The sequence below is a fragment of the Acomys minous genome (genome assembly GCF_964271855.1).
Source record: "Acomys minous genome assembly, chromosome: 13".
Lineage (NCBI taxonomy): Eukaryota > Metazoa > Chordata > Mammalia > Rodentia > Muridae > Acomys > Acomys minous.
In genome coordinates, this window is record NC_140495.1 from 4,989,614 (window position 1) to 5,017,239 (window position 27,626).

The 27,626-nt window shown below is 52.0% G+C and overlaps 2 protein-coding genes across 2 annotated transcripts; one reads left to right on the forward strand and one right to left on the reverse strand.

The window, feature by feature from the left end:
- Positions 1-6,575: 6,575 nt before the first annotated feature.
- On the reverse strand, positions 6,576-16,731 carry LOC311582142 (3-ketoacyl-CoA thiolase B, peroxisomal). Its single transcript, XM_084754926.1, has 12 exons — positions 16,389-16,731; positions 16,157-16,250; positions 14,753-14,810; positions 12,906-12,985; positions 12,443-12,485; positions 10,561-10,659; positions 9,624-9,704; positions 8,515-8,705; positions 8,193-8,372; positions 7,876-7,931; positions 7,619-7,764; positions 6,576-6,910 (listed from the first exon to the last, which is right to left on the reverse strand). Exons 1-12 carry the CDS (start codon positions 16,557-16,559, stop codon positions 6,835-6,837), a joined length of 1,275 nt encoding a protein of 424 aa, XP_084611052.1. The 5' UTR covers positions 16,560-16,731; the 3' UTR covers positions 6,576-6,834.
- An 888-nt stretch (positions 16,732-17,619) lies between these two features.
- MYD88 (MYD88 innate immune signal transduction adaptor) lies at positions 17,620-22,002 on the forward strand. The gene is made up of 5 exons (XM_084754931.1): positions 17,620-18,357; positions 19,024-19,158; positions 19,547-19,727; positions 19,899-19,990; positions 20,224-22,002. The coding sequence occupies exons 1-5, from the start codon at positions 18,030-18,032 to the stop codon at positions 20,376-20,378; spliced, it is 891 nt and encodes a 296-aa protein (XP_084611057.1). The 5' UTR covers positions 17,620-18,029; the 3' UTR covers positions 20,379-22,002.
- The last annotated feature ends 5,624 nt before the right edge of the window (positions 22,003-27,626 follow it).

Sequence of the window (27,626 nt, forward strand, 5' to 3'; positions counted from 1 at the left end):
CCCCGCCACGCCCAGCAGGACTCTGGACTGGAATCACGAGTCGGGACTACACTCTGGCGCCGCCTGCAGGAGGTCGCGAGTAGGACTGCGTCTGGCTGGGGCGCTTGATGGTCGCTACCGGTGCAGATCCCTCAGGGTTCACACCACCTACATGTGCCCGCGCAAACACCCTACACACACTCACGCACAGCACACAAACACAGGCACATGCACACACACCACGCACGTGCGCACACATACACTCTCATGCACAGCACACACCACACACACACACCACACACGCACACAAACACAGGCACATACGCACAGACACAGGCACACACACACACACACCCGGCTTTCCTTGGGGACAAGTGGGACACAAGTTGGAACTCTGGGGCGACCAGTTCTTGCAGGTTCTTAAGATGGTCCTAGGCCCTGGGAATCCTCTGGAATTGCTCTTGAGTAGTGGAGTAGCTGTCCACCCCACGGTAGTAACTCAAAACTCACAAGAGCATGGGTTCTGAGGTGGTAAGACCTGGGCTTTGACAGGCCTTGGCCACACCAGCACATCCGGTGGTTCCCTGAATGTGACACATCTCACCTCTGGATTTAAAAATCAGTTCTCTTGAGCTTTGTCTGGCCTCAAAAATTCCTTCTGCCCAGATTGTCCTTGAACTGTCAAAGCCTCCCAGTAGCTGAGATTACAGGCCCGTGACAGCAAGTCTGTTTTAAGACAAGGTCTCATAAACCCCAGCCTGGCCTTGAACCCCTGGTCATCCTGCCCCATGTAGGCTCAATTTTCTTAGCCAATATATTTTATTAACAACTTAGTGACCGAGCATACGTCACTTATAACCCGACTAACCAAAACAATAGGAAATGAGGATAATGAACACAATAACAAAACCTTAAGGATATCAGTTTCGAGGAATGATTCTCCTGGCATAATCAGCAGGATTTCTTCTGCTGGAACCTGGGGTAACCAGAACCCAGAACCTCAGCAGGAGCCAGAGCCCTGAAGCCTTCCCTCGAGCGGTTCTCTCTAGGAGCGTCTCGAAGTGGAGCAATGAACAGCCAAATCTATCCCAAGTCTCGAAAAAGCCCCGCCTCCAGTTCTGGGCTCATTTACATATCTCCTCCCAGAGTCTGTTCACAGGATCTTTTCAGCTGGCAACAATTAAGCTCCTGCACGAGGTGGTCGGTCTTCTAGTGAATTAACCTCACCTGTTCTCTCACGAGACCGTTCCAATCCTGCACTTGAGATCCTAAAAAACAGGTTTATCTCTCCTTCAGCCCCACCTTCCCAAATGCTGGGATTGCAGGTCTAGGCCACCCTTCTCTGTCTGAATTTATCTTTTATTGTTACCTGTGGGTCAGCAGATAACTGGGGTGAGCTCAGCTGGGGTACCTCTGCTCCACATGACTCTTGTCCCCCCCCTGAACCCAGTAGGCTCACTGTGCACCTGTCTGAGACCATCAGAAAATGGCTTGGTGGATGAAGCCAGGAAAGGATGTGCTGCGTGCACAGTAGGATAAGGATGGGCCAAGGGCCCCTGGCATGGTGGCTCAGGCCTTTGCATTTTGGAGGCAGGGGAAGCCAGAACTCCATGAGTTCAAGGCTAACCTACTCTATATAGAGAGTTCCAGGACAGCCAGGACTACATGGTGAAACCCAGTCTCAAAAAAAAAAAAAAAAAAAAAAAAAAAAAAAAAAAAAAGGGAGGGGTTGGCAATGATGAAATCCACAAAAAGCCACTGCCAGATGGAGAGGGATTTCATAGTGTTTGTTTGTTTGCTTTTCGAGACAGGGTTTCTCTGTGTAGCCTTGGCTGTCCTGAACTTTGTAGTCTAGGCTGGCCTCGAACTCACAGCGATCAGCCTGCCTCTGCCTCCTGAGTGCTGGGATTAAAGGCATGCATGAGACTGGGAGTGAGTTAGATGTGTGAAAAGAGCTGAGAACGGGCCAGGCAGAGGCTGCCCAAAGAGAATTATGAAGAAAACATGCAACACATACAGGAATCATGACAGGTAGAAGGTAGAAGCCTTTAGAAGAACCTTCTGGAAGGTGGGTATTTTGGCAGTTTGGCCACCAAGAAGTTGAACAGTAAAAAGACAGATCCTAAAAATTCAAAAAGAGCCAGTGGGACCCCTAAGGATCTTAGTGTGTGTGTGTGTGTGTGTGTGTGTGTGTGTGTGTGTGTGTGTGTTGCTATAACCAAATGTCATGGCCTAAACAGCAAACCATGTTTCTCACAGTTCTCCAGGCTGAGAAGGCTAAGGTCATAGTGCTGACGGTCAGTCAGCTCCTAGTGAGGGCTCTTTCCCAGACGTGCAAATGGTGGCCTCTGTGCCCATGTCCACAGAAAAGGGGGGAAACCCTTGCTGTCAAGGGGTCCAGGGAAGAAGGCACATCTCCACTCTGGCATGCACAGTAGCCTGAGCGCCCCCAATCTCTTAGTTACCTTACCTCAGGCCAAGCTGAAACACCTGGCTCTGACCCAGAAAAGATTCTCACTACCAGCCAATATAAAGCAGACTCTGACTTACTTCTGTAATTTATAACATATTTTATAACATATTTATATGCAGGAGATTTCATCTTGGGATATATTAGAAATTAAATCTATGTTCGGTCTATTGTGACTCAGAAGAAATAAAGTTGGTCTTGAGGGCAGTGGGAAGCTGTTAGGACTGAAGAGGGTGTTTTGACCAACCGTCCCTATGTGGGCAAGCATCTCACAACTCCTGTGCTAGTTGGAATGTGGGTCTGGTTAAATAAGTAGCTTGTGTGGCTGACATTAAGATTTTTAAAGAGCTGAGTTGGTGGTTACAGCTGGGGAAAAGCTTGATGGACTTTGATGTTTAAGCAAACAGCTCTGCAGGGAGCTGTGCTCATCGTCCCCAAAGGGGACGTACCAGCGCGCGTGTGTTTGTACTCTCTTTAGAAGCAAATTTGGTTTAGGAAAATTAAATGTTATCTTCTTTCTGATTTTACAGTGTTTACCCCCTGGGGTCTCCCTGCCTAGTTTCCTCCACTCTGTGAGCATTCAAAGCTGGTACATCTACACACATGAAGGAAAAGTCTGGAAACACATACCCCTGTTCTATCAATGAAAATTATCAAGATTCAGAAACTGGTGGTTAAGGGGTGACTTTTACTTTTGGGAGGAGATAATTCTTCAAACCAGGCTGGCTTAGAATTATGGAGATCTCAAACTCACAGTGATCTTGCCTCAGCCTCCCAAGTGCTGGGATTATAATCTAATTGATCAGAACTTTTCTTTTCTTTTTTTGGTTTGGTTTTTCAAGACAGGGTTTCTCTGTGTAGCCCTGGCTGTCCTGGGCTCACTTTGTAGACCAGGCTGGCTTTGAACTCACAGCGATCCGCTTGCCTCTGCTTCTCCGGTGCTGGGATTAAAGGCATGTGCCATCACACCAGGATTTGGTCAGAACTTTTCAAGGAAATATTCGTTATAAAAAAGAACAAGGGGCTGGAGAGATGGCTTAGTGGTTAGGAGCACTGCCTGCTCTCCCAAAGGTCCTGAGTTCAATTCCCAGCAACCACATGGTGGTTCACAACCATCTATAATGTGATATGGTGCCCTCTTTTGGCTTGCAGGAGTACATGCAAGCAGAGTACTGTATGCATAATAATAAATAAGTAAATAAATTAAAAAAAAAAAAAAAGAATGAGTGCAGACATGCCTGCAGTCCAGAGGTGGGTGTTCTAGGCAGTGGTGAGCCACCTGATATGAGTGAATGCAGATTCTCTGCAAGAGCCAGACGCACTTTTAACTACTAAGCCATCTCTCCAGCCCCCATCAGAACTTTTACATCATTCTCTTTATGAAACAGAATCTCTTTTTTCCTTTTATTGAAAATAGGGGTTTTTTCTCAAATAATATATCCTAAATTATAGTGTTCCCTTCCTCACTCCTCCTGGCTCTTCTCCCACTTTCCCGCTCACCTGGACCTACACACCTTCTGTGTCTCATTAGAAAACAAACAGGTTGCTAAAGGATAGTAGTAAAATATAATAATAAAAATTAACACATCAGGCTCCACTTGGCACTGTGGACGGAAAAGCTGCCTTGGATGCCCCGTTTCGGATCCCTAGCAGGCCCCTCCTGTCCTCAGGATAGAAGCTGTCTCTCCTCAGCCCTCAGCCCATGCAACATCCTCAGCCCAGATCATGCTAAGTGAGAAGGGCATTTTCCTTTCTCTGTCCCCTCTGGCCTCCTAAGGACAGGGAAGGCTTCTGCCCTGACCAGGTGCTGTCAGGGAGCAGGTGTGTGTGGACCAAATGCACCAGGTGGGGGCGCTGCTGAGCCGTGTGCTTGGCAGCTAGGCTTGTCAAGCTGGAAGGACTGCCCCACAGAGGGATAGAAAAGGAAATTCCTGGATCTGCAGTAGCCATAAGCAGAAAAGCAGGGGACAGTTTCAGATGGAGGCCACTTACTGGCCACCAACAACCTGGGGTGACACTGTCCCCCACCTGCTGTCCTACTAGAAGCACTGGGAGTACCAGATTCTGTCAGAGTGCCAACCAAACTGCTCAGGCAAGCTGGAGGCTTCCCTACCTTCTAGGGAGGAGGATAGCGCTGGCTGGGCTGTTCCCAGTCCTGCCTTGCCTGAGTGAGGGCTGGAGGGTGTGAAGTCAGCCATGCTCCACTGAGCCTGTGTCTAGCATACTAAAGGAAAACTACCTGGACAGATCTGGGGGTGGGGGTGGGGGTGGGGGGTGGCCTGATGGGTGGGGACAGTGAGAGAGATGTGCTGCTTTAGGCCTATGGAGCTCCAGGGTGAGGTCACAGGCCAGTATGGAGCTAAGTTAGTCAGAGTGCCTGGCTTGGGCTATGGGCATTGAAGGGCAGGCCTGAGGAAATGCCAGAGACTAGAATTAGAGGCAGAACAGGCTAGCAGGATCCTGCAGCCTAGGCAGCAGCTGAGGCAAAAGGGGTGGGGGGAAGGAGGGTAACCATGGCAACATTGGAGGGTGTATTGAGGCCTGCTGGGGTGCCAGAAGTCAGAGAAACTGCCTGATGGTCCAGGGCCTAAGGAGCCAAAGGCCAAGCCTGGAACCCCAGCTGTGGAACTCAGTCTTCCAAGCTGTTAGCTTCCTGAACACTCAGCTGCTGGGGTTCAAGACACCCACACAAGATGGGCCCATTAGCATTCCACAGTGGAGGGCAAAGAGAGGTCTGGAGGCAGCAGCCCTTCCTTTGAGGATATTAACCAGCTCTAGGGAACGGAGAAGTAAGTTTTCTTCAATGATGTGACCAACCATAGGCTGCCCATGTTCCTGTAAGGAGACCCAGATACTCTCTGGTTCATTAAGTGGGATTTGAGTGGAATCAACTTCAATCTGTTGTTGGCTCTTTATCTGGAGGAAGAGACATTCGTTCTTACCTCCTTAGGAAAAGATCGCATGGTGGTGTAGGCATAAGGTTATTGTGTAGTTTGTTTTTTTTCAAGATTTATTTATTATTATGGATACACTGCTCTGCCTGCATGTACACCTGCAGACCAGAAGAAGGCATCAGATCACATTATTGATGGTTGTGTGCCACCATGAGGTTGCTGGGAATTGAACTCAGGACCTTAATCTCTGAGCCATCTCTCCAGCCCAGTTACTGTGTAGTTTAAATGCTGATTTCTGACTCAGGAGGCAGAGGCAGGTGGATTTCTGTGAGTTCAAGGCAAGCCTGATCTAAAAAGGGAGGCTAGGACAGCCAGGGCTGAGAATTTACTGTCTAAATGTCGTGTAAAATCTGTTCCCCAGTTGTCGCCCTGATATGTCAAACAGCTTACAGCCAATCGATGAGCAGGAGAGAGAACAGGGCTGGACTTCCTGCCATCCAGGGAAGGAGACGAGGGGAAGTGGGGGTGGGGGGGGTGGGGGTGGGGTGGGGGTGGGCGTGGGGGGACTCAGCCACAGGCAAAGGGGCAGGAGGGACTGAAAGATTCAGCTGGAGCGAAGAAAGAACTAAAAGGTAAGTAACGTGGGGATTTGGGCAAAGATGGAGTCAGGATTACATAGAGAGTTAAGAACAGCCTTAAACTGTTCAACACTGTGTCATGAAGCTCTCAGGTATTTGTGTGATAGCTAGGTTAAAAGAGAAAGTAAGAGAAACAAACACAGTTTTATAAAAATAACTTCTTCGTGACAGCTCCACAGACGGGAGAAGGTCATGTGACTTGCCAACCTATAGGAGCAGAGCACTGAGTTCGGTGGGAGGTTATCCCTGCCACCTATTTCCAGGAGCAGCGGGCTATGCTGGGCTGCAGCTGGGGGCCCAGGCTCTCAGGACGGCATGCCTCCCTACATGGTGCCCCCAGCCTCAGCCCCAGGTGAAGAATTCAACAAGGCCCGGGACTGGAGAGCTGAGTAGGGACCGCGGTTAGAGGCTGTACAACTCCTGGGAGGTCTCTTCTAGGCCAATGCTGTCAGCTGAGGTCCTGTCTGACAGGTCGCCAGAGCTTGCAAGCAGCTGTGTCTCACTGGGGAGACCACGGCTCTTAACCATTATGTAGAACTCACAGAAACTCAGGAAGTAAAAGCTGACCCCTGAAGGAAATGACAGCCACCAAAATGGGACAACACATATTTACTACATCCATCTCTCAGAGGTACAAACGACCTTGCAACCCGGGTGACCCACGCTCACTTCGGCATAGCTTGGGGCACTTGACTGGGCTGTCCCACCTCCTTGTGTCACCAGTGATTACGCCTTCTAAATTAAAGTGCTGTGATTCGCCCCTCCAGTGCCGAGTGTCCCACGCAGGTGGCTTCTGTAGCGTCCCTCTGGTCACCACAGTAGGACTCTCTGGGTAGTGCCCGCAGCCAGGGCTTCAGTTCCCAGGGTACTCAAAGACAGCAGCGGCTCCCATCCCAGTCCCGATGCACATGGACACCACTCCATAAGCCCTGGGGAAGAGAATCTGCATTGGCTGGGCAGAGCCAGACCCCAACCCATGTCCCCGCCAGGCAGAGCTGCAGCCACAATGGCTGTGGACACAGAGGCAAGAGAGCCCCAGTCAGACACACTCAGGGCCAGACACCCTCCTTGTCTCTTTCTTTTTCTTTCGAGACAGGGTCTCACTCTAGCTGTCCCAGATCTCACTATGTAGACAAGGCCAGCCTCGAACTCTCAGTGATCTACCTGCCTCTGCCTCCCTGGGTGCTGGCATTAAAGGCATGTACCATTATGCCTAGGGTTCTTTTGTTTGTTTTAAGCTATTTTATGCTGTTTTTCTTTTTTTAATTAAAGATTTATTTATTATGTATACAGAGCTCTGCCTGTATATACACCTGCAGGCCAGAAGAGGGCACCAGATATCACTATAGATGGTTGTGAGCCACCATGTGGTTGCTGGGAATTGAACTCAGGACCTCTGGATGAGCAGGCAGTGCTCTGAACCTCTGAGCCATCTCTCTAGCCCATTTTATGCTGTTTTTAAAGCAAGGCTTCTGGAAGACAGGTCTCACCCCCACATTCCCAGTTCAGAGCACCTGTGTGTGTGTGTGTGTGTGTGTGTGTGTGTGTGTGTGTGTGTATGCTCGCCTCCCCAAGGCCCGGCTATCAGACACCTCAGCTCAGACACCCCCACAGCACCCCACGAGGAGCAGCCTTACCGTTTCCCACGGCGCTTCAGCTCATTGAGCAGTGTGACGACCTGCCTTGCTCCAGTGCAGCCCAGGGGGTGGCCCAGGGCTATGGCACCCCCCAGGGGGTTCACTTTCTCGGCGGGAATCCCCAGCTTCTCCACACAGTAGAGGGCCTGGAAGGAGCCAGAGCAGTAGGCGGAGTCTCGGCCCACCCTGCACCCCTGACTCTCTCGTCCCACCAGGCATCACTCGTCCACCTGGGCAACACCGAGACGCAGACTCACCTGGCTGGCAAAGGCCTCGTTGATCTCAAAGACATCTATGTCACTCACAGTCAGTCCTGCGGGTGAGGTGCAGACCAGAGCTGACAACGACCACTGGGCTGGACTCTGGGCCTCCCCAGGACCCCATCCCAACTACAGACCCCAGGAGTCTAGTGTTTGTATTCTAGGGACAAGTGAGTGAGTCCCAGCTGTGGAGTCAGGAGGCCCTTGGGTGTGGGGCGCTAGCCTGCCTCACCCACAGCACCCACAGGGTCAAGCCAATTCTGAGGTACAGGTATTGAGGGACCCAAGCCCAGGGTGAGAAGGAGCCGCCTCACCTGCTTTCTGCAAGGCCGCAGGGATGGCATAGGCAGGTCCGATGCCCATGATGTCAGGGGGGACGCCGACCACAGCATAGGACCTCAGGACCCCAAGGATGGGGAGGCCCAATTCTTCAGCCTTGGACCTCCGGGCCAGCAGGACGGCAGCTGCTCCATCGCTCACCTGACTGGAGTTCCCTAGGGAAGGGAACGTGGGACAAGGAGGCATCAGGCCTAGCTGAGGAGAGCCAGACCCCCACCATCACCTTCCCAGGGGTCCCGGTCAGCTCCAGGGTGGAACAGGTCACCTCAGTCAGCCCTAGTACCGGCCCATGCTCACCAGCCGTGGTAGAGCCTCCATCCTTGAAGGCAGGCTTCAGCTTGGCCAGGCCCTCCATGGAGGTGCTGGGACGGACACCCTCATCCTGGGTCACGGTGATGGTTTTCTTGTTGCCCTGGTCGTCAAGGACGGTGGTTGTCACGGGCACGATCTCAGCACGGAAACTTCCCCGGCTCTGGGCTCTCGCCGCCCTGCCAGCACCAGGGGACAGTAAGACACAGGCATGTCTGGGATCCCTTCCTGCCTCTCCCTGACCTTGGCCAACTCAGAAGAACATGTGCTCAGGGCCCGAAGTCTAGGAGCACACCGGCCTTTGAGGAGCACTGCCTGGAAGGAGCCCCTCAGGACCCGCACCCTGCCTGAGGATGTGCAAACACTCTTCTTCATCTGCCCCACAGCTCTAGATCGTGTCTAATTCCCACCTCAAAGGGGAGGAGGAAGTTTGAAGATGTTGGCCCTCCTGTATAATGGGCACAGGCCAACTGTGGGGAGTCAGTTCTCTGCTTCCTCCTTTTGGGAGGCAATGTTTCGTTTCTGATGTTACGCTGAATCCTTCAAATAGCTGGACAAGCAAGCTTCTAGCTGCTTGCCTTGTCTCCGCTAAGGGCTCCGCTTGAGGAGGCCATCTGGACCAGACACCATGAATTTCTTGGTTGTCTCCTCTTTGTTTGTCTTTGTTTTGTTTTCAGGTTTTTTGAGACAGGGTTTCTCTGTGTAGCTCTGGCTGTCTTGGAACTCTCCTTGTAGCCCAGACTGGCCTTGAACTCACAGAATCTCTGCCTCCCCAGTGCTAGGATTAAAGGCGTGCACCACCATGTTGTCTCCTTCTTGTACAGCTGGGCTGGCCAACCTAGGCTGCCCAGAGAGCCGAGGCTTTGTATTTCTCTGATGGCAGCTCAGCTTTCCCTGAGATCACCTCCCCAGTCTCAGGCCTAGTCAATCATTTGGGAAGGCAGAGCCCTTGCCCAGTCCATCATGGTGCTGGCCACAGCCACCTCCCAGCCAGAGATATGAAGTTTGTCCCTTGGCAAAGCTCTACCTGAAAGTACGAGGGTGGCTCTGTGATCCGCTCTCAACCCCTGCCAATAGTCCACCCCACCCACACTCACTTCTGCTGGGACGCCAGCGCGAAGGCATCCTGCTTCTGCCGTGAAATGCCAAACCGCTCAGCCACGTTCTCCGAGGTTATCCTAGCGCAGAGACAGGAAAGCAGGAGGTCGTGGGTCTGCTGGCCTGAGGGCCAGGGCCACACTGAAGGCCTGTGCGTGAAGCTCCGGGCATCCAGGTCTGAGACAGAAGCTTCCAGTCCACACCCCAGGGGCTCGTGGCTCATCGTGGATACCGAGCAACCACGTGATGGATGCTCAAAGACTCGCAGTTCAAAGATACCCTCTTGCAGGGCAGAGCAGCGTGAATGTGGGGCCCACAAAGGGAACTGTCCCAGGGGAGCTGCCTCAGCCCGTAACACAAGGGCAGGAGGGATGCTGGGGGCACACTCTGGCTGCAGTTTCTCCAATGGCTTCCAAGCTACTCTTAGAGACACAGGCTGTAGACCAAGCCAGGTAGTCTAGAGTTCTCACATGGCCAGCCTCCCAGAATTACAAGCCCCTGGACGCACTGAGGAGAGCTCAGAAACACGGCTCCAAGCAGATCTCATATACTGCATGTCACAGGCTCGAATCCTCCCCTGCAAGTATAGGAATCCAAGCTCCTGGCGTCCTCAACTGTTGAGGCCTCCACGCCTTTGGAGACTGCTACCACTGCCTTCCCTAAGACACAGCCTCTCAGACAGGAGGATGAAGGATGAGCTACATTTGAGGAACTTATAGAATCGGAGGTGTGTGTGTGTGTGTGTGTGTGTGTGTGTGTTGGAGGGCTGTGTCAGGAAATGGAAGTCAGCAGCATTCTCATACCCGGTTCCTATGGAGCATATGACACCCAGAGGAAGAAGTCCTGCAAGCCCCAGAGAAGAAAATTCCCTGGTATCTGACAAAGGACAGGCAGAACAGCGAGTGGGTAAACACACAGTTTCCTGTGAGCACTCACCCCATAGGAATCAGGCAGTCTTTGGCTTTCTCATTCTCCAGCAGGCGAGAAGAAATATTCCCAGGGTTCCCTCTGTCAGACAGGGTCATGGACTCCACCCTGAGGAGAAGGAGCGAGCTCTAGCTCTAGTAGGAAGCCCCAGGGGTGGCCAGCTGAGTGGCGAGTGCTAGGAAACAAATAGGCAGGGAATCCTCGGGGAGTGTGCTGAGCTGTCTAGGAAGCCTGAGAAAGGCAGACGGCCCTTGAGGCAGGTGGAGGTTACAGGGCAGCCGAGCCCTCTCTCCTTCAAGCCCAGCACTGGGCAGGCACTGTACTAGACACGCTGCCAGGGCCAAGGCCCCACTGCTCAGTACTGATGCAGGAAACTGGCCACCCCCAAGGACAGCCTCCCTGTCCCCCCTCCCGGGGCATATGCCCAGAGTTAGGCCAGCTTTCAGCAACTACAGATTCAAAGGGAGAACAGAGAAAATCCTTTTTAAATGAGTATAAAGTTAATGTCAATCAAGGCTACACAGAAAAACCCTGTCCCGAAAAACAGAAAGAAAGAAAGAAAGAAAGAAAGAGGAAGAAAAGAAAAGAAAGGGTGTGGGTGTGTGTTGGAAAGTAAAGCTTCTTCAAGATGATAGCAGATGGCCTTGACTGGGTGTTTTTCCTACCTCTAGTGCTAGCTTGAACTTTTTTCAAGCATAGAGCCCTTCAAACAGACCCCATGGTGTTAGGTGAAGTAGGTGTCCCCTTCTAAAGACGAAGACAGTCAGGTTTGAATGGTGAGAAATTTGTCCATGGTTGTCCAACCTAGACCACCACTAGGCAGCCTGGCCTCAGACATGACCCTCAGCGAGAAGCCCCTGGGCAAGCTGCACTCTCAGAGGCTGGAGGATGGTCAGGTTGTGACGTAGGCATCCTTTAGACCCACTCGTTTTGTTTCCAACACTCGGGTGCTCAAACTGATTGGGACTAGACTCCCTCAGGGAGGCCTCATGGAGGCTCCGCCCTTTCCCATAAGCCATCACATGTGTGGCCCTCATTATGGCAAACAGGAGGAACAGAGATATGCAGGCTGGCTGTGACCCTTGCTCACCGCAGTCCCCATTTGTGCACTTTGGCTGTTCTCCTACTGACACAAAGGTGAGGACAACCCAGTGCGGGCAGCCAGGGCCTGAGCACAGTCCAGCGGTGCTTCCTATCAAAAGCCGTCCAACGGAACCCGGGGCTGCCAGCTCGGAGGCCTCTCAAGGCCTCCTGTGGCAGCTTCAGACACCCCTAAGTGCTAGGCCCTAGCACCCTGGACTGCAATCTAGAGGGGTGACAGTGAACAGATATCCAGCAACCTGTCCCTCAGAATCCAGATGTACCCAGGTGCCAGTCTGGTGACAAGAGAATGGCTAGGCGAGTAAGACAGACAACAAAAGCTGTCCCTGGCCTTAGTTAGGATGGCTTCTAACCTAAGACCCTCTTGCCTCAGCCTCACTAGCTAGGATGACAGGTGTGCGTCACTGTGCTTTGCTCTATGCGTCTCTGGGTTTAGGGAACCTAACCTGATATTCCTTTCTCAATGGGCACAGAGAATACGCGAGCGCCACTGAAGGCACTCCCAAGAGTATAGTGCTTTCTTCTCAACATGCTTGCGTACCATCTTCCACCCTGGCAGACTCCCAGGGTGCTTTGGGACCAACCCTCCTTCCTGCTGGTGGTAAGACTAGACGGTTCCTGAGCGGCCCAGTGCTTGGGCCACTCCTGGACACATTTCTGGGAGCCCAGCCTACTCAGCTGTCTTAGTGGGCGGGAGAACCCTAAAATCATGGCTCCTCAGAACCTAGGAGAGGAAAATTAGTTTGATTATTGCATTGGTTAATAAGGTCCGGCAGGAAGGCGATCTTACCCACAGGCCATGCCAATGTCATAAGACCCATTTCTGATGCCACCTGCAACAAAAGCAGCACTTCATAACCATCGTCGGCCAGGGCGGGCCTTCCCTGCAGCAGCAGCACAGCCCGCTCCCTCCCTGCTCTCGGGGTGCGGTCAACAAAGGCTCACAGAAGACCCGGGAGCACCCAAAAAGGCTGGGGAGTGTGACAATGGCTGTTCCTCCACTCCTCCTGCCTAGGGTCGTGAGGGTCAGGGACTAAAATCAAAGCCTGGTAGTGGTGGCACATGCCTTTAGTCCCAGCACTCAGGAGACAGAGGCAGGTAGATCTCTGAGTTCAAGGCCAGCCTGGTCTATAGATCGAGTTCCAGGACAGCCAGGGCCAAAGAGAGAAACCTTGTCTCAAAAAACTAAAACAAGAAAAGAACTGAGGTCAACATCAGGGCATGCTCACGGGCACCCGGCAGTCACAACTTACCAGCGATGTTGGCCACTGCCTGCAGCCCCGACGAGCACTGTCTGTTGACCGTAGACAACGGTACCGTCTCTGGAATGCCACTGAAACACAAGTAGAGATGGTAGACGGCCCTGAACATGCCATAATCTCATGGAAAGCGGGGCCCATGAGGCTCTAGGGCCCTGTTATGGCCCATAGCAGTGTGTACAGACCAGAGGACTAACAGCTGGCCTTGGCCCAACTAGGGTAGACGTAGGTAAAGGAAGGGTCAACTACTGGGCAAATGAGGGTCCCCAATCACAGGCTTTCTTATGATTCTAAACTCGGGCAAGGAAGCTTCCTTGGGTCACAGGCAGTCTTCCTCTCCTTCTTAAGGCTTGAGGAAGAAAAGAGACTGGCCACCCGCCCAAGAGCTAGGCCTCATGGGCTGGACTCCAACCAGCCCTGCCCCTTGGCCTTCCTGGCCCCTACACTCTGTGGGCCCTGCTTGCATTCTCTAAGGATGAAGAGTGCTTCTGGCATGTTCGCTCTTACACCCTTGGTCCTGGGTGTTCTTTGGGCTTTGTCAGCAGGCTCAGCTCTGGAAGCTACCCAGGCTGCCCCTCCTGATAAGATAACCTGCCCTGGCCAACAGTACAAAGCCTTGGCCCTCCTCAGGCAACCTCAGGAAGTCCCTTGAGATCCTGGCTGACTCTGTTGTGCATCAGGCTTGGAGATCCTCAGGCCAGGCCCTTAGTGATGACGTCTAAGGCTTGACAGACTTCCACGCTACCCACTGCTCTAGCTGCTTTCCCTAAATCTCCACGCTCTCACCAAGCAACTACCGAGCACAAGGCACTGTGCCAAGCAGGCTAAACTACGACAAGCCTGTGCCCCAGAGGATACCCAGCCAACACACAGAAGATCGATCCACTGCTGAGATGGCAATAATGAGGCCAGATGGCGAAGCCACAGTGCGGGGAGGAACACAGCACCCTGCTGGACAAGGTCACTTATCTGACACCTGAGAGCCAGGTCTCCAGAGGTGTGCGGGCAGGGACTGCCAGAGCAAGAACAGGGAGAGAGACCTCTATGGGGATGGAATGGGCAGCAGCGGGCATACAGGAGGCAGCAAGTCAAAGCTAGGATGCACATAAGAGACAAAACTGGACAGTTACAGGGGGTGGAGGCTAACTCTGACCCTCTCCTAGTCTTTTTTCTTTTTTTTCAAGACAGAGTCTCTCTGTTAGCCTTGGCTGTCCTGGACTTGCTTTGTAGACCAGGCTGGCCTCGAACTCACAACGATCTGCCTGCCTCCCAAGTGCTAGGATGAAAGGCGTGTGCCGCCACGTCCAGCCTCTTTCCTAGTCTCTAGGTTCTGGTTTTTTCCCCTGTTCTGCCCTTGGCCACTGTTGTTATCATTTCTGTTTCTCTTCCATGTGGCAGGAAGGACTCGGGGAGGTGGGTCTTCAGTTTACACGTCGAAGTAAGTAAACTCCTGCCCCCCCCCCCACCCCCCGACCAGAAGGGCTTCTCCTGGCTCTCCTGCCCCATTCCCACCCTCATGCTTCTGATAACAGACCGAGCCTGGAGTTCTCAAGTAGCAACGGAAGCAAAGTCACCGATCAGCTTGGTTATGCGATTATGTGACATGTGAGGACAGAGTCCACGCTTCCAACGGGTAAACAAGTTGTCCTTAGGAAACATCAGGCTGCCTTTGCTCTAGTCCCAAAGCCCTGGGTATGCTGGTTCTGGGCCAAACACCTCACCCTTCAAAGTAAGAGAATAGCTGGGTCCAAAGATTGAGGTTGATTTGACATCTAATGTTCAACCTGATAGCTCAGCCTGGTTGACGGTGCTAGAATCCCCACCAGAGGCAGAAGGGTTACCTCAGAAATTGGGCGATGCGTGCCATGACGGCCCCAGCTCCCGGCTGAAGCACATTGCCTGTAAACAGAAAGCTTCTTTAGTACCAAATAGTGTTCTGCACTCATGTTCAACCATGAGTTCCAGAGAGGAGACATTCCAGATCTTTCTTTGGAGTCACTTCAGGATTTCCCTAGGCTCATTTGACGCTGTAGAAACTCAGAGTCTGGGGAATAGGGAGCCAGCTACCCAACAGCCCAGTGCTGGCATGCCACCAGCATGCTTACCAAGGCTGGGTGTCGCCTGCTTGCCTGGTAAGAGGGAGTCTCTAGGGTAAGAGGCACACAGTGCAAAGCCTGAATGAAAGCTGAGGGAAATGAGTCTGCAACTGTCACCTCCCCAAGTGCCCTCCTCCGATCCCTGTGTCAGTGCAGTGGGGAGGTACAGGCTGGCACCTCCGGACAAAACCGTGTCCTACACTACATTGTTCTAGGGCTGGAGAGATGACTCAGAGGTTACGTGCACTGTCTGCTGTTCCAGAGGTCTGAGTTCAATTCCCAGCAACCACAGGGTGCCTCACAACCATCTATAATGAAATCTGTTGCCCTCTTCTGGCCTGCAGGCACACATGCAGACAAAACATTGTATACATAATAAATAAATAAATAAATCTTTTTTTTAAAAAAGTATACATTATGTTGTTCTAGTTCAGGGAAAGCAGGGGTTAGAGTAGGGAGGTGAACTCGTCCACACCTGTAACCTGGGAGCATAGGTAGGGACCCCTGCTCTCCCACCTCCTGGACTTAGGGGCTTTAGAGCAACGGTTCTCAACTGTCAAAATGCTGTGACCTTTAATACAGTTCCTCATATTGTGGTGACCCCTCCTAACTATAACATTTTTTTTTCAGCCAGGTGCAATGGCACATGCCTGTAATCCCAACAGAGGCAAAGGCTGGTGTATTTCTATGTGTTCGAGGTCAGCCTGGTTTACAAAGCGAGTCCAAGACAGCCAAGGCTACACAGAGAAACCCTGTCTCAAAAAACAAAACCAAAAAAAAAATCATTTTTCATTGCTACCTCATAACTATAATTTTGCTACTGTTATGAATCATAATGTAACCATCTTTCGATGGTCTTAGGTGAACTCTGTAAAAAGGTCGTTTGACCCTCAAAAAGATCGCAACCCACAGGTTGAAAACTGCTGCTTTGGAGCATCTACCACAGGGTACTCCTGCTTTCCGCCTCCGTTCAGTTGGCCTACGGATGTGCCTGGAATGGTGCACCAGCTGGTTATCAAAGAATCATCCCACTGAAATCGGTGCAGACAATCGTCTTGCTCAGTGAACCCAGGTCCCCGGTGAGAAAGAAAGGCTCCAGGGAGAAAGAGGGCGGGGAGGGCCCAGTGCTGGCCCAGCAGGTGAGCTCACCCACGGAGATGTCTCCCAGCTGCTCAGGCCTGAGGTTCACGTCCTGGAGAACCGCGGTCAACACGGCCGACAGAAGCTCGTCCGGGGTGGTGTCCTGCAAGACGAGGCGATCAGCGGTGAGCCCAGCTCCCGCATCCCCACCCGGGGACTTTGCGGTCCCCGGACCCCAAAGAGCAGGATCCCACCCGCGCTGGCTGCCGTCTGCGCCCCTCGCCCGCAGGAGAAGCCTCACCTTGAAGCCGCCGCGGCCCGCGCGGCCGATGGGGGTGCGCCGTCCGTGCACCACCACCACGTCGGAGGCCGAGGCCTGCGGGAAGCCAGCGGCGCAGGGAGCGGCTTGTAGCGCGGAGCTGGACTCGGGCCGGCCAGCCAAGTGGCCCAGCACTACCTGCAGCCGATGCATCGCGGAGGTGGGTCTCACCGGTCAGCTTGGGCTCTGGGTGCCGAACAGAACGAATAAAAACAGGCGCAGGCGATGGCGCAGGCGCAGGACCGCCCTCTATCTCCTGAGGCCTCAATAGTGGAGGCTGTGGTCTTTAAAGGGGCCACCTACTCCTAGACAGAACCAACTAGATTAAGGGGATCTGCTTAAGGGCGGCCCAGCCACCCACCCCTCGCCCCAGAGCCCCGCCCAAAACTCATCCTAACTTGCCCTTTCTACTAAAAGCCCCGCCCCCCAATCCTAGGGAGGCCAATCACGATACGCACTCTTAAGCCTCACCCAGGAAGACAAGCTGGAAACTTTAGTTTGTGCAACCTTTTGCAGACACTAAAAGGAGCCGCAGCAAACTTTCGGTTTCCTGAGATGAACTCAGCCTCGAGGAAGGCCCTCCCCCTGAGCTCAGCGCGCAGGAGCGTGGAAGGCGAGACGGCGAAGCCCGGCCCTCCGCCGTTTGCTTGTGTGAGCCCTGGAGAGCACATTGGAAAGGAAATTTGCTCCGTTCGGCCCCGGGTCCCAAAAGTCTGGGCTGAGGACCTAGATAATGTTGAGGCAACAAGTTCGTCCCCGACGGGGTTGGACTGTCACAGAAAACAAAGCAATATTGGGTGAAGAACCGATTTTACCAAGGTGCTGAGAAGCAGACAGGTTCTAACTGTAGCGTGTCCCACAGGTCTTAAGCCTGTTTTAGTTAGGTGTGTTTGGATGATGTTATTAGTGCCCACATACCCCTAGGAATTCTACTGAGGCGGGAGGGTGGCGGGTGGGGGTGGGTGGAGACCGTTTGTCGAAGATTGACACCTAAGTAGATTGAGTGAACTCATGAAAACAAGCCTCCCTGCGTCTAGACTGAATTCCCAACGTTAAAGAGTAAGGTGGTGGGTCTGCGTGTTCTCTGCAGAGCCCCGGAAGGTCGTGCTGACTCCAAAGGACAGGATACTCTAAATGTCAATTTGCTGGCATGGTCGTGGCCTTCCCCTTTAAAAAACGGAGGCACCATCTTGCCCCACACGGCTAAAGGTAGATCGAGCCTTCGCGTTGCTTCTTCCGAAGCCAGCGTGCTCCTGTTACCAGAATATGGAAGGACGGTAACTCCTTCTAGTCCTAAGCAAGGCTGAATCAACTCACCACGCGTAGCCACCACTACCAGATTGCCCAGGACAGGTCGGTGGGCCAAGACATATGTCAGAGGCATTTTTCTAGGTTTTTACACCTTCAAGAGGAGATGAGAAAAGGTTAGAAACAGGAGTCGAGTGACACGGAGGGCAGTGGCGGGACGTTCCAACTAAACTCTTATGGTCTGGGCTCCAGACTCTAGCAAAGGGCGGAGCTTCTCGGAAAGCGAAAAGAAGGAGGGCCTGCCAGGAGCCCTAGGGGAAGTAGGAAGCGCAACAGGCGAGCGCACCGATCGCACCGGGGCCCGGGTGACTCGCTATGTCTGCGGGAAGCCCTCGCGCGGGACCCGTGTCCCTGGACTCCTCTAAATCCTCCCTACCCTTGGCAGCGCTCAACGTGGGAGTGCGGCGCCGCCTCTCGCTGTTCTTGAACGTACGCACGCTGGTGGCGGCCGACTGGACCTCGCTGGCGGAGGAGATGGGCCTCGAATACTTGGAGATCCGAGAGCTGGAGACTCGCCCTGACCCCACCCGCAGTTTGTTGGATGCCTGGCAGGGGCGCCCTGGCGCGACGGTCGGCCGGCTGCTAGAGATGCTGGCCTTATTGGGACGAGAGGATATACTGAACGACCTGGGGCCCCTCATCGGTGAGGAAGCATGCTTTCTGGCCTTGTGCCAACGGTCGCGGAGACTGGCCTTAGCTTGCCTATTTTTCTGCGGTGTGCTGGGGAGTAAGTGAGAGGCAGTCGAATTTTCTGTCAATATTCAGGACAGCATAGGGCTTGGGAGAGGGCTCAAGAACCCTAAGGTAGGGAGTTATGAGGAATGAGCCTAGGCAAAGACCTTCAGTTGGGGGGCTGGAGCGATGGCTCAGCGGTTAAGAGCACTGATTGTTCTTCCAGAGGTCATGAGTTCAATTCCCAGCAACTACATGGTGGCTCACAAACGTCTATAATGTGATCCGATGCCCTCCTCTGGCCTGTATATATAATAATAAATACAGCTTTTAAAAAGGACCTTCAGTTGGTCTAGAAGTCAATATCTGCTCTGGGGGTGTCTCGGTTGTGTCAGGAGCAATGGGACAAATGAGGGACTAAAGCGCCCTCTGTCTCAGCGCAACACCCCTGCCTACACTTAGGTACACCTTGCCAGATGGGGGTCACCATGTGTCAGTTTGCCAGAGCTATAGAGCGGTCCATGGCACCAGTGGCTAGAGAAGGCCAAGTAAGGCCAGAGAAGAAAGACAAGATTCTGAGTGTGTACAGCAGCCCGGGGCAACGGCGAGCCTTCTTCACCCTGCCTCTTCTCCACAGAGGAGAACTGCCAGAAATACATCCGTAGTCAGCAGAAACAAGAGTCTGAGAAGCCCTTACAGGTGGCCAGAGTGGAGAGCAGTGTCCCACAAACAAAGGAGCTGGAAGGCATCACCACTCTTGATGACCCCTTGGGTAAGGGCCCCTGTTGTTCCCCTGGATAGAATAGGTGGGCCACATCCCCCAGAACATGGGGTGTGCAGACCATGGACCTCGGAAGCAGATGGATGGGCCTGCGACCTTGGGCAAGTCACCCATTCTTTTCCAGCCTTGGTTTCCCCATTCCAAGAAGTGGGGACAATAGCAGTCCTATTTCAGAGTGGTTCTGACACTGTCATGTCATGCCTCCATCATAGTTTAATCCGGTGTTCTTCTGGGAGGGAGCTGTCTTTTCACTGGTGGGAAGGGCATGTGGGTGACATCACTCTGGGATGGGTGCAGTGCCCGTGTCCCTCGATGGAAGACTCTAGGCTGGGCTCCTTCCCGCAGAAGGCCGACTGCTTCTCTCGTCCCCCATCCTCAGGACAAATGCCAGAGCTTTTTGATGCTTTCATCTGCTACTGCCCCAGTGATATTGAGTTTGTGCAGGAGATCATCCGGCAGCTAGAGCAGACAGACTACCGGCTGAAGTTGTGCGTGTCTGACCGTGACGTCCTGCCAGGCACCTGTGTCTGGTCCATTGCCAGTGAGCTCATTGAGAAAAGGTTGGTCAGGTATCTAAGGGGGTAGGTGGGTGAGTGTGTGAAACCCAGAGGTCCAGATGCTGCAACTCTCCTGCCAGCTGGGCTCTGTCTAGCCTGTCTAGCCTGGGTAATGTGGTCCTTCCTAAGGCTGTCCTCTGGAGGTATGGTGCCTGAACTCTGCATCTCCCTTAGGTGTCGCCGGATGGTGGTGGTTGTTTCTGATGATTACCTACAGAGCAAGGAATGTGACTTCCAGACCAAGTTTGCTCTCAGCCTCTCTCCAGGTGAGCTTACAGATCGAGGAGGGGAGGTATAGCTTTAAGATGCCAGACCAAGAATGCAAGACCAAAGCAAGGCAGATATCTGAGATGATGTGCCTGTGCGCTTCTTTATATAGTGGGTATGTACCATTGGTTCCTAGCTGGTGGAGAGCTGGTGCCAGCCCTTGCTGTAAGGCTGGGTCTGCCCCACCATAGGGCATAGGCCTGGTCCCAATACCACACCCTTTGGCCTCCAGGTGTCCAGCAGAAGCGACTGATTCCCATCAAATACAAGGCGATGAAGAAGGACTTCCCCAGTATCCTGCGGTTCATCACTATCTGTGACTATACCAACCCTTGCACCAAGTCCTGGTTCTGGACCCGCCTTGCCAAGGCTTTGTCCCTGCCCTGAAGATGGCCCTGGGAGCCCTAGGTCTGTCAGTCTGTCCGTGCTCTTCTGCTTGCCGCCTCTGACATTGTAAGAGGGAACTTGTGGTCCACTCATCTCCAGACAGCTACAGTAGCCAGGCATCATCTGGACCCCATCCCTCCGGTCTGGACTGGAACTAGTGACTGCCAGTGACATCATTACTTGACTGCTGTCAGGCAGCACAGTGATGATCAGGGTTGGTTGAGTCTAAGTGGAGGACCAGCTGGGCTACATCTCAGCCATCTTTGGCCTCAGTGTCTCCACCTGAGAAACAGGCTATGGAGATCAGGCAGGGGACACGGTGAGGGACTGCTTTGGCTTTCCTAGGAGAGACACTCTGTGCTGAAGGAGAGCTGGCTATAGGACCACACAGTGGCTGTTAAAAGGGCCACAGGCTTGCCAGGACAGCGGCTTTTTCCACCTGTCTGCCTTAACTTTCCTCCTCCCACAGGCCAGAGGGGAAGTTGAGCTGACTAGGAGCCATCTTGACTCCCCTTAGTCTCAGCCCATGTCCAGAGGTGAGTGGCCTGAGCAACTGAGACCGCCCCTCACTCCCACCTGCCCACGCCTGTGCACACATCTCATTTATGCCTTGCCTGAGGTGGGATCCAGTCCTCTGACATGCCTGTCATGCATGAGCTGGACCACCAGGGCCATCCGGGAGCCTTCCTCCCTGGCTCACAAACACAAAGACTTTCTACCAACTTTCTGTACCTCGATGACCTACTCTGTTAACAAGCAGCAACCACACAAAATACCCTGCACCCAGTGCTCAGAGAGACGTGGTCCCATATAGTCTTGTTCATGTAGATATGTGTAAGTACACACATGCTCCTTCCCACACACACACGGGCATCTGCATGTTTGTGTTTCCTTTGGGACAGCTCCCTAGAATGGCTGAGTGGAAGAGTTCCACCGTCAAGGGGGCCTGGACCCCCTTGGCACAAGTAGTAGCATGTGCCTCTAATTCCAGCAGTCAGGAGGTAGAGGCAGGAGAATCAGGAGGTCAGGGCTGTCCTTGGCTACAGACCTAGTTCAAAGTCAGTTTGGGCTACATGAGATCCTATTGCCCTCCCCCGCAAAAGAAGAAAAAGATGGGGGCATGGTTGATTTCTTCTCTCTCTTCTCCAATCATTGTAAGCAAAGTCTAGAAAGGCCCCAACCATGACAGTCTTTGGGCCTTTAGCGAATTGAAGATTAAAAAAAAAAAAGGAGAAGCTGTTTGGCTCTCTACAGCACACATCAGCTGCAGGCTCGGCTGTTTTCTCTCCCAGCAAGGTGGTTTGCGTATTCCTCAGGTTCTCACTCACAGAGGCAGTGCTTGGTCCCTCTCCAGGCACACCTCAGCATCCTGAATCCAGAAGAAAATGGGCCTCCCCTCAGTGTCTGAGGGAGGAATCAATGGAGGCCTGTTTGCGTGACCTCACCAAGTGTTTCAGTGCTTGATGTTGGACATTCTAAAGCCATCAGGAGAAAGTGTCTTCTATACCTGTTTCTTAGGTTTTATGAGAACTTCAATAAGATAGATGGAAGAAAGGCTCATGTTTGTCATTTCTACTTCTGTATTTGAAATTGACAATAAAAAGTACTCTGTTTTGAGACAGTGTACTTGTTTGTTTGTTTGGCTTTTTGAGACAGGGTTTCTCTGTGTAGCCTTGGCTGTCCTGGACTCACTTTGTAGATGAGGCTGGCCTCGAACTCACAGCAATCCGCCTGCCTCTGCCTCCCGAGTGCTGGGATTAAAGGCGTGGGCCACCAACGCTCAGCCCAAGAAAGTGGGCTATGTGTGGAAGTGGCTATGTCTTTCTCATGTAAGAGAAGCTGCTCTGTAATTTGGTGTTCCCTGGGGCTTCCAGATGGCTGAGCCCCGGCCTCATGGGCGCCAAGAGGAGCCAAAGGTATCATCATCAGCTCCAGAAGCCTGCTTCCTCCCACCAGCCTGAGGCTGTCCTAGGTGAGACCATGTTCTAGAAGCCTGCTTCCTCCCACCAGCCTGAGGCTGTCCTAGGTGAGACCATGTTCTAGGCCTATTTGTCTGCAATGCTAGGGATTGAACCTAGGGTCCATGTTAGGCAAATCATCATCTGAGATATATTCTCAGATCATGATTATGATGTCACCCATATCCGGTGATTGGATGACAGGTGCTGCACACATACGATACTGATGTCACATTTGTGGTCCTCATTTTTGAGGAGCTTGTGTGAAGAGTCTAAGAACTCTGATTACCTTCCCAACTTCATGAAGATCTGTAATTATCTCCAGATAGAAGTTTTAGAGCTAGGTGAGACGTCGTGCCTATAGTCCCAGCTATGTGGGAGACTGAGGCAGGAGCACTGCTTAGGCCCCAGAGTTTAGGAAACAGCGAAATTCTGTCAAGAGAAGTTTTTTTTGTGTGTGTGTTTCATGTTTTGTTTTTTGTTTTTCAAGACAGGGTTTCTCTGTATAGCCTTGGCTGTCCTGGACTCACTCTGTAGACCAGGCTGGCCTGGAACTCACGGAGATCTGCCTGCCTCTGCCTCCCAAGTGCTGGGATTAAAGACATGTGTCACCAATGCCCGGCAATTTTTTTTTTTTTTGAAACAAGGTTTCTCTATGCAGATTTGGCTGTCCTGGAACTTCCTATGTAGGGAAGGCTGGCCTCAAACTCATAGAGATCTACCTGCCTCTGCCTCCCAAGTGCTGGATTTACAGATGTGTGTGTCAACACACCCATTTTATTTTTTTAATTTTTAAAGGAACATTTGTCATTTCTGCATCTATGAAAGTACATCTATTTCCAATCACCATGGCATTTCAGAAACTTTTCTTCTTTTCTTTTTTTCTGAGACAGAGATTCTGTGTAGCCTTGGCTGTTCTGGACTCACTTTGTAGACCAGGCTGGTCTCGAACTCACAGCAATCTGCTTCCCTCTGTCTCCGGAGTGCTGGGATTAAAGGCGTATGCCATCACACCCAGGGCACGTCAGAAACTTGATTTTTGAGGTCCAGGCAGAATAGAAAGGCCAGTCATGCTCTGTTCCAAAGGAAAGTAGACTCCAGTAGAAGAATCACGACACAAATGCCGGAGAGTCACAACAGCTCGGGAACCTGACGGTAGAGCCCTGGGCAGCGGGTACGGGGCGGCTAGACCAAAGGCAGTGTGCCCTACATGTCCTGGAGCGAGGGCTCTGGGAGGTGGTGGATGGGATGGTGCAAGCCCTCCATCAGGAGAAGCAGTAAGAGAAAGACCTTAGCGGCTGAGGCAAGCGAGAGGCACGTATAAGATGGGGAACCGGATGGTCAGAAAAGGTCAGCAGAGATGACTGGAGTGGTGGACCTCGGCTGCGGCGGGGCCCGGCTTGGGTCTGGGCAGGAAGGAGTGCTAGACTGAAGTACGTAGGGAGGAGCAGGATCCTGGCTGCCTGTAAGGTGGATTAGGTGAGTGGGAAGGCAGCGTTGCAATGTCTGCCTCAGGGAGCTGCTTGAAAGATGAGAAAGGAAACGGTGGCTTGCGGGAGTTGACTCTGTGGTCTCCATACTTCCTCTTTCCTTGGATCAAGCCCGACTGGCCTCATTCTAGTGCACCCCATGTTTGCAGCACGTCTCAACCCCGAGCACCCACATTTCCATTGCTCCATGTGGCTGGTTGCCCCTACACTGAGCTGCTCTGGAAGCCTGCTGCGTTAGAGCATGGTCCCTGAGCCAACAGCAACAGCATCAGCTCCCCTGTTAGACATGAGGCCTCTCTTTGATGGGGGAAGTACTGCAAATACAATTTATTAGAATTTCAGTGCTATTTATTTATTTAGTCATTTATTTTTTTTTTTGTTTTTCGAGACAGGGTCTCTCTGTGCTAGTCTTGGCTGTCCTGGACTCGCTTTGTAGACCAGGCTGGCCTCGAACTCACAGAGCTCTACCTGCCTCTGCCTCCTGAGTGCTGGGATTAAAGGTGTGCACCACCACACCCAGCTGCTTTTTAATGTTTTAAAGAGACTTTTATTTTATGTGTATCCGTGTTTTGTCTGCGTGTATTCATATACACCTCATGCATGCCTGGTGTCCACAGAGGTGGAAGACGGCGTTGAGACCCTTGGAACTGGAGTTACAGATGGTTGTGAGGCGCCATGTGGGTGCTGGGAACTGAGCATGGGTCCTCCCCAAGAGCAACAAGTACTCTTAATCACTGAGCCAACTCCCCCTCCCCAGACAGGGTTTCTCTGTGTAACCTTGGCAGTCCTGGACTCGCTTTGTAGAACAGGCTGGCCTCGAACTCACAGAGATCCACCTGACTCTGCCTCTCCAAATTCAGGTGTGCGCCACTGTACCTGGCTTGAGCCAAGTTTTTAAAATTTTTAAAAATTTTTATTTATTTAATCACCTTACAGCCTAATCCCAGCCTCCTCCTTCCTCTCCTCCAGTGCCACTCTCAAGCTCCCAGACCCCCTCCACACACCCCTCTCTCTTTCTTCTCAGAGAAGGAGAGGCCCCAAGGGGAACCAATTCACTGTCGCACCTCAAACGACAGCAGAACTAAGTGCATCCTCCCCCACTGAGGCCAGGCAAGGCAGCCCAGCTAGGGGAAAGGGATCCAAAGGCAGGCAGCAGAGTCCGAGACGGTCCTTGCTCCCATTGTTGGGGGACACACATGCTGAGTATGATGCACATCTGCCACATATGTGTAGGGGGTGTAGGGTGTAGGTACAGCACTTTGGTTGCAGTCCCTGTGAGCCCCCACACTGAGCCAACTTTACAGCATAGAACTCCAGAACTTGAGCGTCCTTATGTATGTACTCAGGAATGGTAGAGCTGGGTAGCTGTACTTCTAGTTTTTTTTTTCTTGTTTGTTTGTTTTGAGGAATCTCTATATTAATTCCCATAGTGGATGCACCACCTTACACTCACGCCTGTGCCCTATATACATGCATTTTTCATGCAGGCGAGAAGAGGGCATCAGATCCCATGGACTGGAGTTTACAAGTGATCCACCATGTGAGTGCTGGAAATTGAACCCCAAGTCCTCTGGAAGAGCAGCCAGTGCTCTTAAATGCCCCTGATTTTCTCTTTTTGTTGAGTCCAGAACCCAAGACTATGGAATGGTGCTGTCCATATTCAGGGTGGGTCTTCCTCTCTCCAATAAACCTCTCTGGAAATACCCTTAAAGGTATACCCACATGGCCAGGCATGGTGGCGCACACCTTTAATTCCAGGACTCAGGAGGCAGAGGCAGGCAGATCACTGTGAGTTCAAGGCCAGCTTGGTCTACAAAAGAGTCCAGGACAGCCAAGGCTACACAGAGAGACCTTGTCTCAAAAACAAAACAAACAAAACAAAACAAAACAAAACGTGCCCCCACAGGGTTTTCTTCCAGGGGAGTTTAAGTCCCACCAATGTGTCACTCAGGACACCATACATGCTGAAGAGCAAGGCCTGATGGGTTGGTTCTAGAGGGGGACCTGAGAGGTCTTAGGTCTTTTTATCTTATTTTAGTGTATGTATGTGCAATGAGAAAGAACACACACACACAGCATATATATTTGAATTCTTGGTTTCTAGTTAGTAAAACTGTTTGGGAAGGATCAGAAGATGGGCCTTGATGAAGGTATGTCACTGGGGGCAGACTTTGAGGTTTCAAAAGCCCATGCCCCTCCCAGAAAGCCCTCTCCTTCTGCTTCAGGCTTGTAGGTAAAGATGCAATCTCCCAGCTCCAGCTCCAGCACCACTTCTGGCTGCCTGCTGCCCTGTTGGTCCAGGACTCACCCTCTGAAACTCTAAGCAAGCCCTAATAAACTCTTTCTCCTATTCTTTGTTTTGGCTGTGGTGTTTCTTCACAGCAATAGAAAAGGTAGCCAAGACAGTTTATCCTTGTTTGTGTTCATGTGTATATATACATTTGTATGGGAGCATGTGTGTGTCAAGGCCAGAGGTCAATGTCAGACATTTTCCTCAGTAGAATCCCACCTTATTTTTTGAGCCAGGCTCTCTCATTGAACAAGTTTGGCTAGACTGGCTGGCCAGCGGGCCCAGGATTTCTTTTCATCTTAAAAAAAAAAAAAAAAGCCATGGGAAGGGATGGTTCAACAGCACCCACACAGTGGCTCACAAGCATCTGCAACTCCGGTTCCAGGAGATCCAATATTTATTTCTGGCCTTTGTGAGTACCAGGTACACAATGGTGCACAGAAGTACATGTAGCCAAAATCCTCAGATACACACAAAATAAAAAAATGATTTCAATTTTTTTATTGCAAAAAAAAGCCCCCAGTGATTTCACCTGTTTGTTTCATGACTGTGGACACATTATTACTGGCTGTTTCACTTTACTCTTATGGTTTCCCCACTGTGTGAGACTGGACCCTCAAGGGGTGAGCTGAAACAAGCCCTTCCTGCTGGGGCATGTGGCTCAGTGGCAGAGTACTTGACTGACCAGTGTTGCCTCATTCTTTTTTGTTTTGTTTGTTTTTTGTTCTTTGCTTTTTTTTTTTTTTTTTGAGACAGGGTCTCTCGGTGTAGCCTTGGCTGTCCTGGACTCACTTTGTAGACCAGGCTGGCCTTGAACTCACATCGATCCTCCTGCCTCTGCGTACCGAGTGCTGGGATTAAACGTGTGCACAGTAGCCGCCCAGAGACTGACCAGCATTCTTGAGGCCCTATGTTCATTCGCAGATGAACATTCTCTTTTTCTTTTATTTTCTTTTACTTTCTTTCTTTCTTTCTTCCTTTTTCTGTTTGTTTGCGATAGGTTTCTCTATGTCGCTCTGGCTAGCCTGGATTCACTTTGTAGACCAGGCTGGCCTCGAGCTCACAGCCATCAGCCTGCCTCTGCCTCCCAAGTGCTGGGATTAACCCAGCCAGGATTCCCTGTCAAGTAATGCCTTCGGCTTCTCAGTGATTTGAGAAGCTCTGACCTCTACTTCAGATTGAACACTCTCCTTCAGACTGTGTTATGACTTCCCTCAACACTAGCTCCTGCCTCTGAGTACATGACTCAGCCCAGAGTCAAGGACGCCTTTGGGAGACCCCAGGGTGCTGAGTGAAAAAGGCTGAGCTCTGGGGCCACGCCGGAGCTTGGGACCTGTAAAACGAGGGCAAGGCGATGGCAGCACCTGGGAGCCCTGCATCAGACACATTTAAACAAGTCAAGGCTGTGTGCAAACCATCGTGCATTTTCTCTGTATCTCTTCCCCTTGACCTCCATGACCCTGGCTTTATGGCTTGCTGACGGCCAGGAGATTCAGAAGTAGGAGACCGT

Excerpts from the sequence above, each read along its gene's own strand:
- MYD88 (XM_084754931.1), top strand. The coding sequence starts at position 18,030 with ATGTCTGCGGGAAGCCCTCGCGCGGGACCCGTGTCCCTGGACTCCTCT. Across the intron at positions 19,159-19,546 it reads CACTCTTGATGACCCCTTGG|GACAAATGCCAGAGCTTTTT; the intron begins GTAAGGGCCCCT and ends CCCCATCCTCAG. Across the intron at positions 19,991-20,223 it reads TGCTCTCAGCCTCTCTCCAG|GTGTCCAGCAGAAGCGACTG; the intron begins GTGAGCTTACAG and ends TTTGGCCTCCAG.
- LOC311582142 (XM_084754926.1), bottom strand. The coding sequence starts at position 16,559 with ATGCATCGGCTGCAGGTAGTGCTGGGCCACTTGGCTGGCCGGCCCGAG. Across the intron at positions 8,373-8,514 it reads TGGAGGCTCTACCACGGCTG|GGAACTCCAGTCAGGTGAGC; the intron begins GTGAGCATGGGC and ends TCCCTTCCCTAG. Across the intron at positions 7,932-8,192 it reads TGCGGCCTTGCAGAAAGCAG|GACTGACTGTGAGTGACATA; the intron begins GTGAGGCGGCTC and ends CCTCACCCGCAG.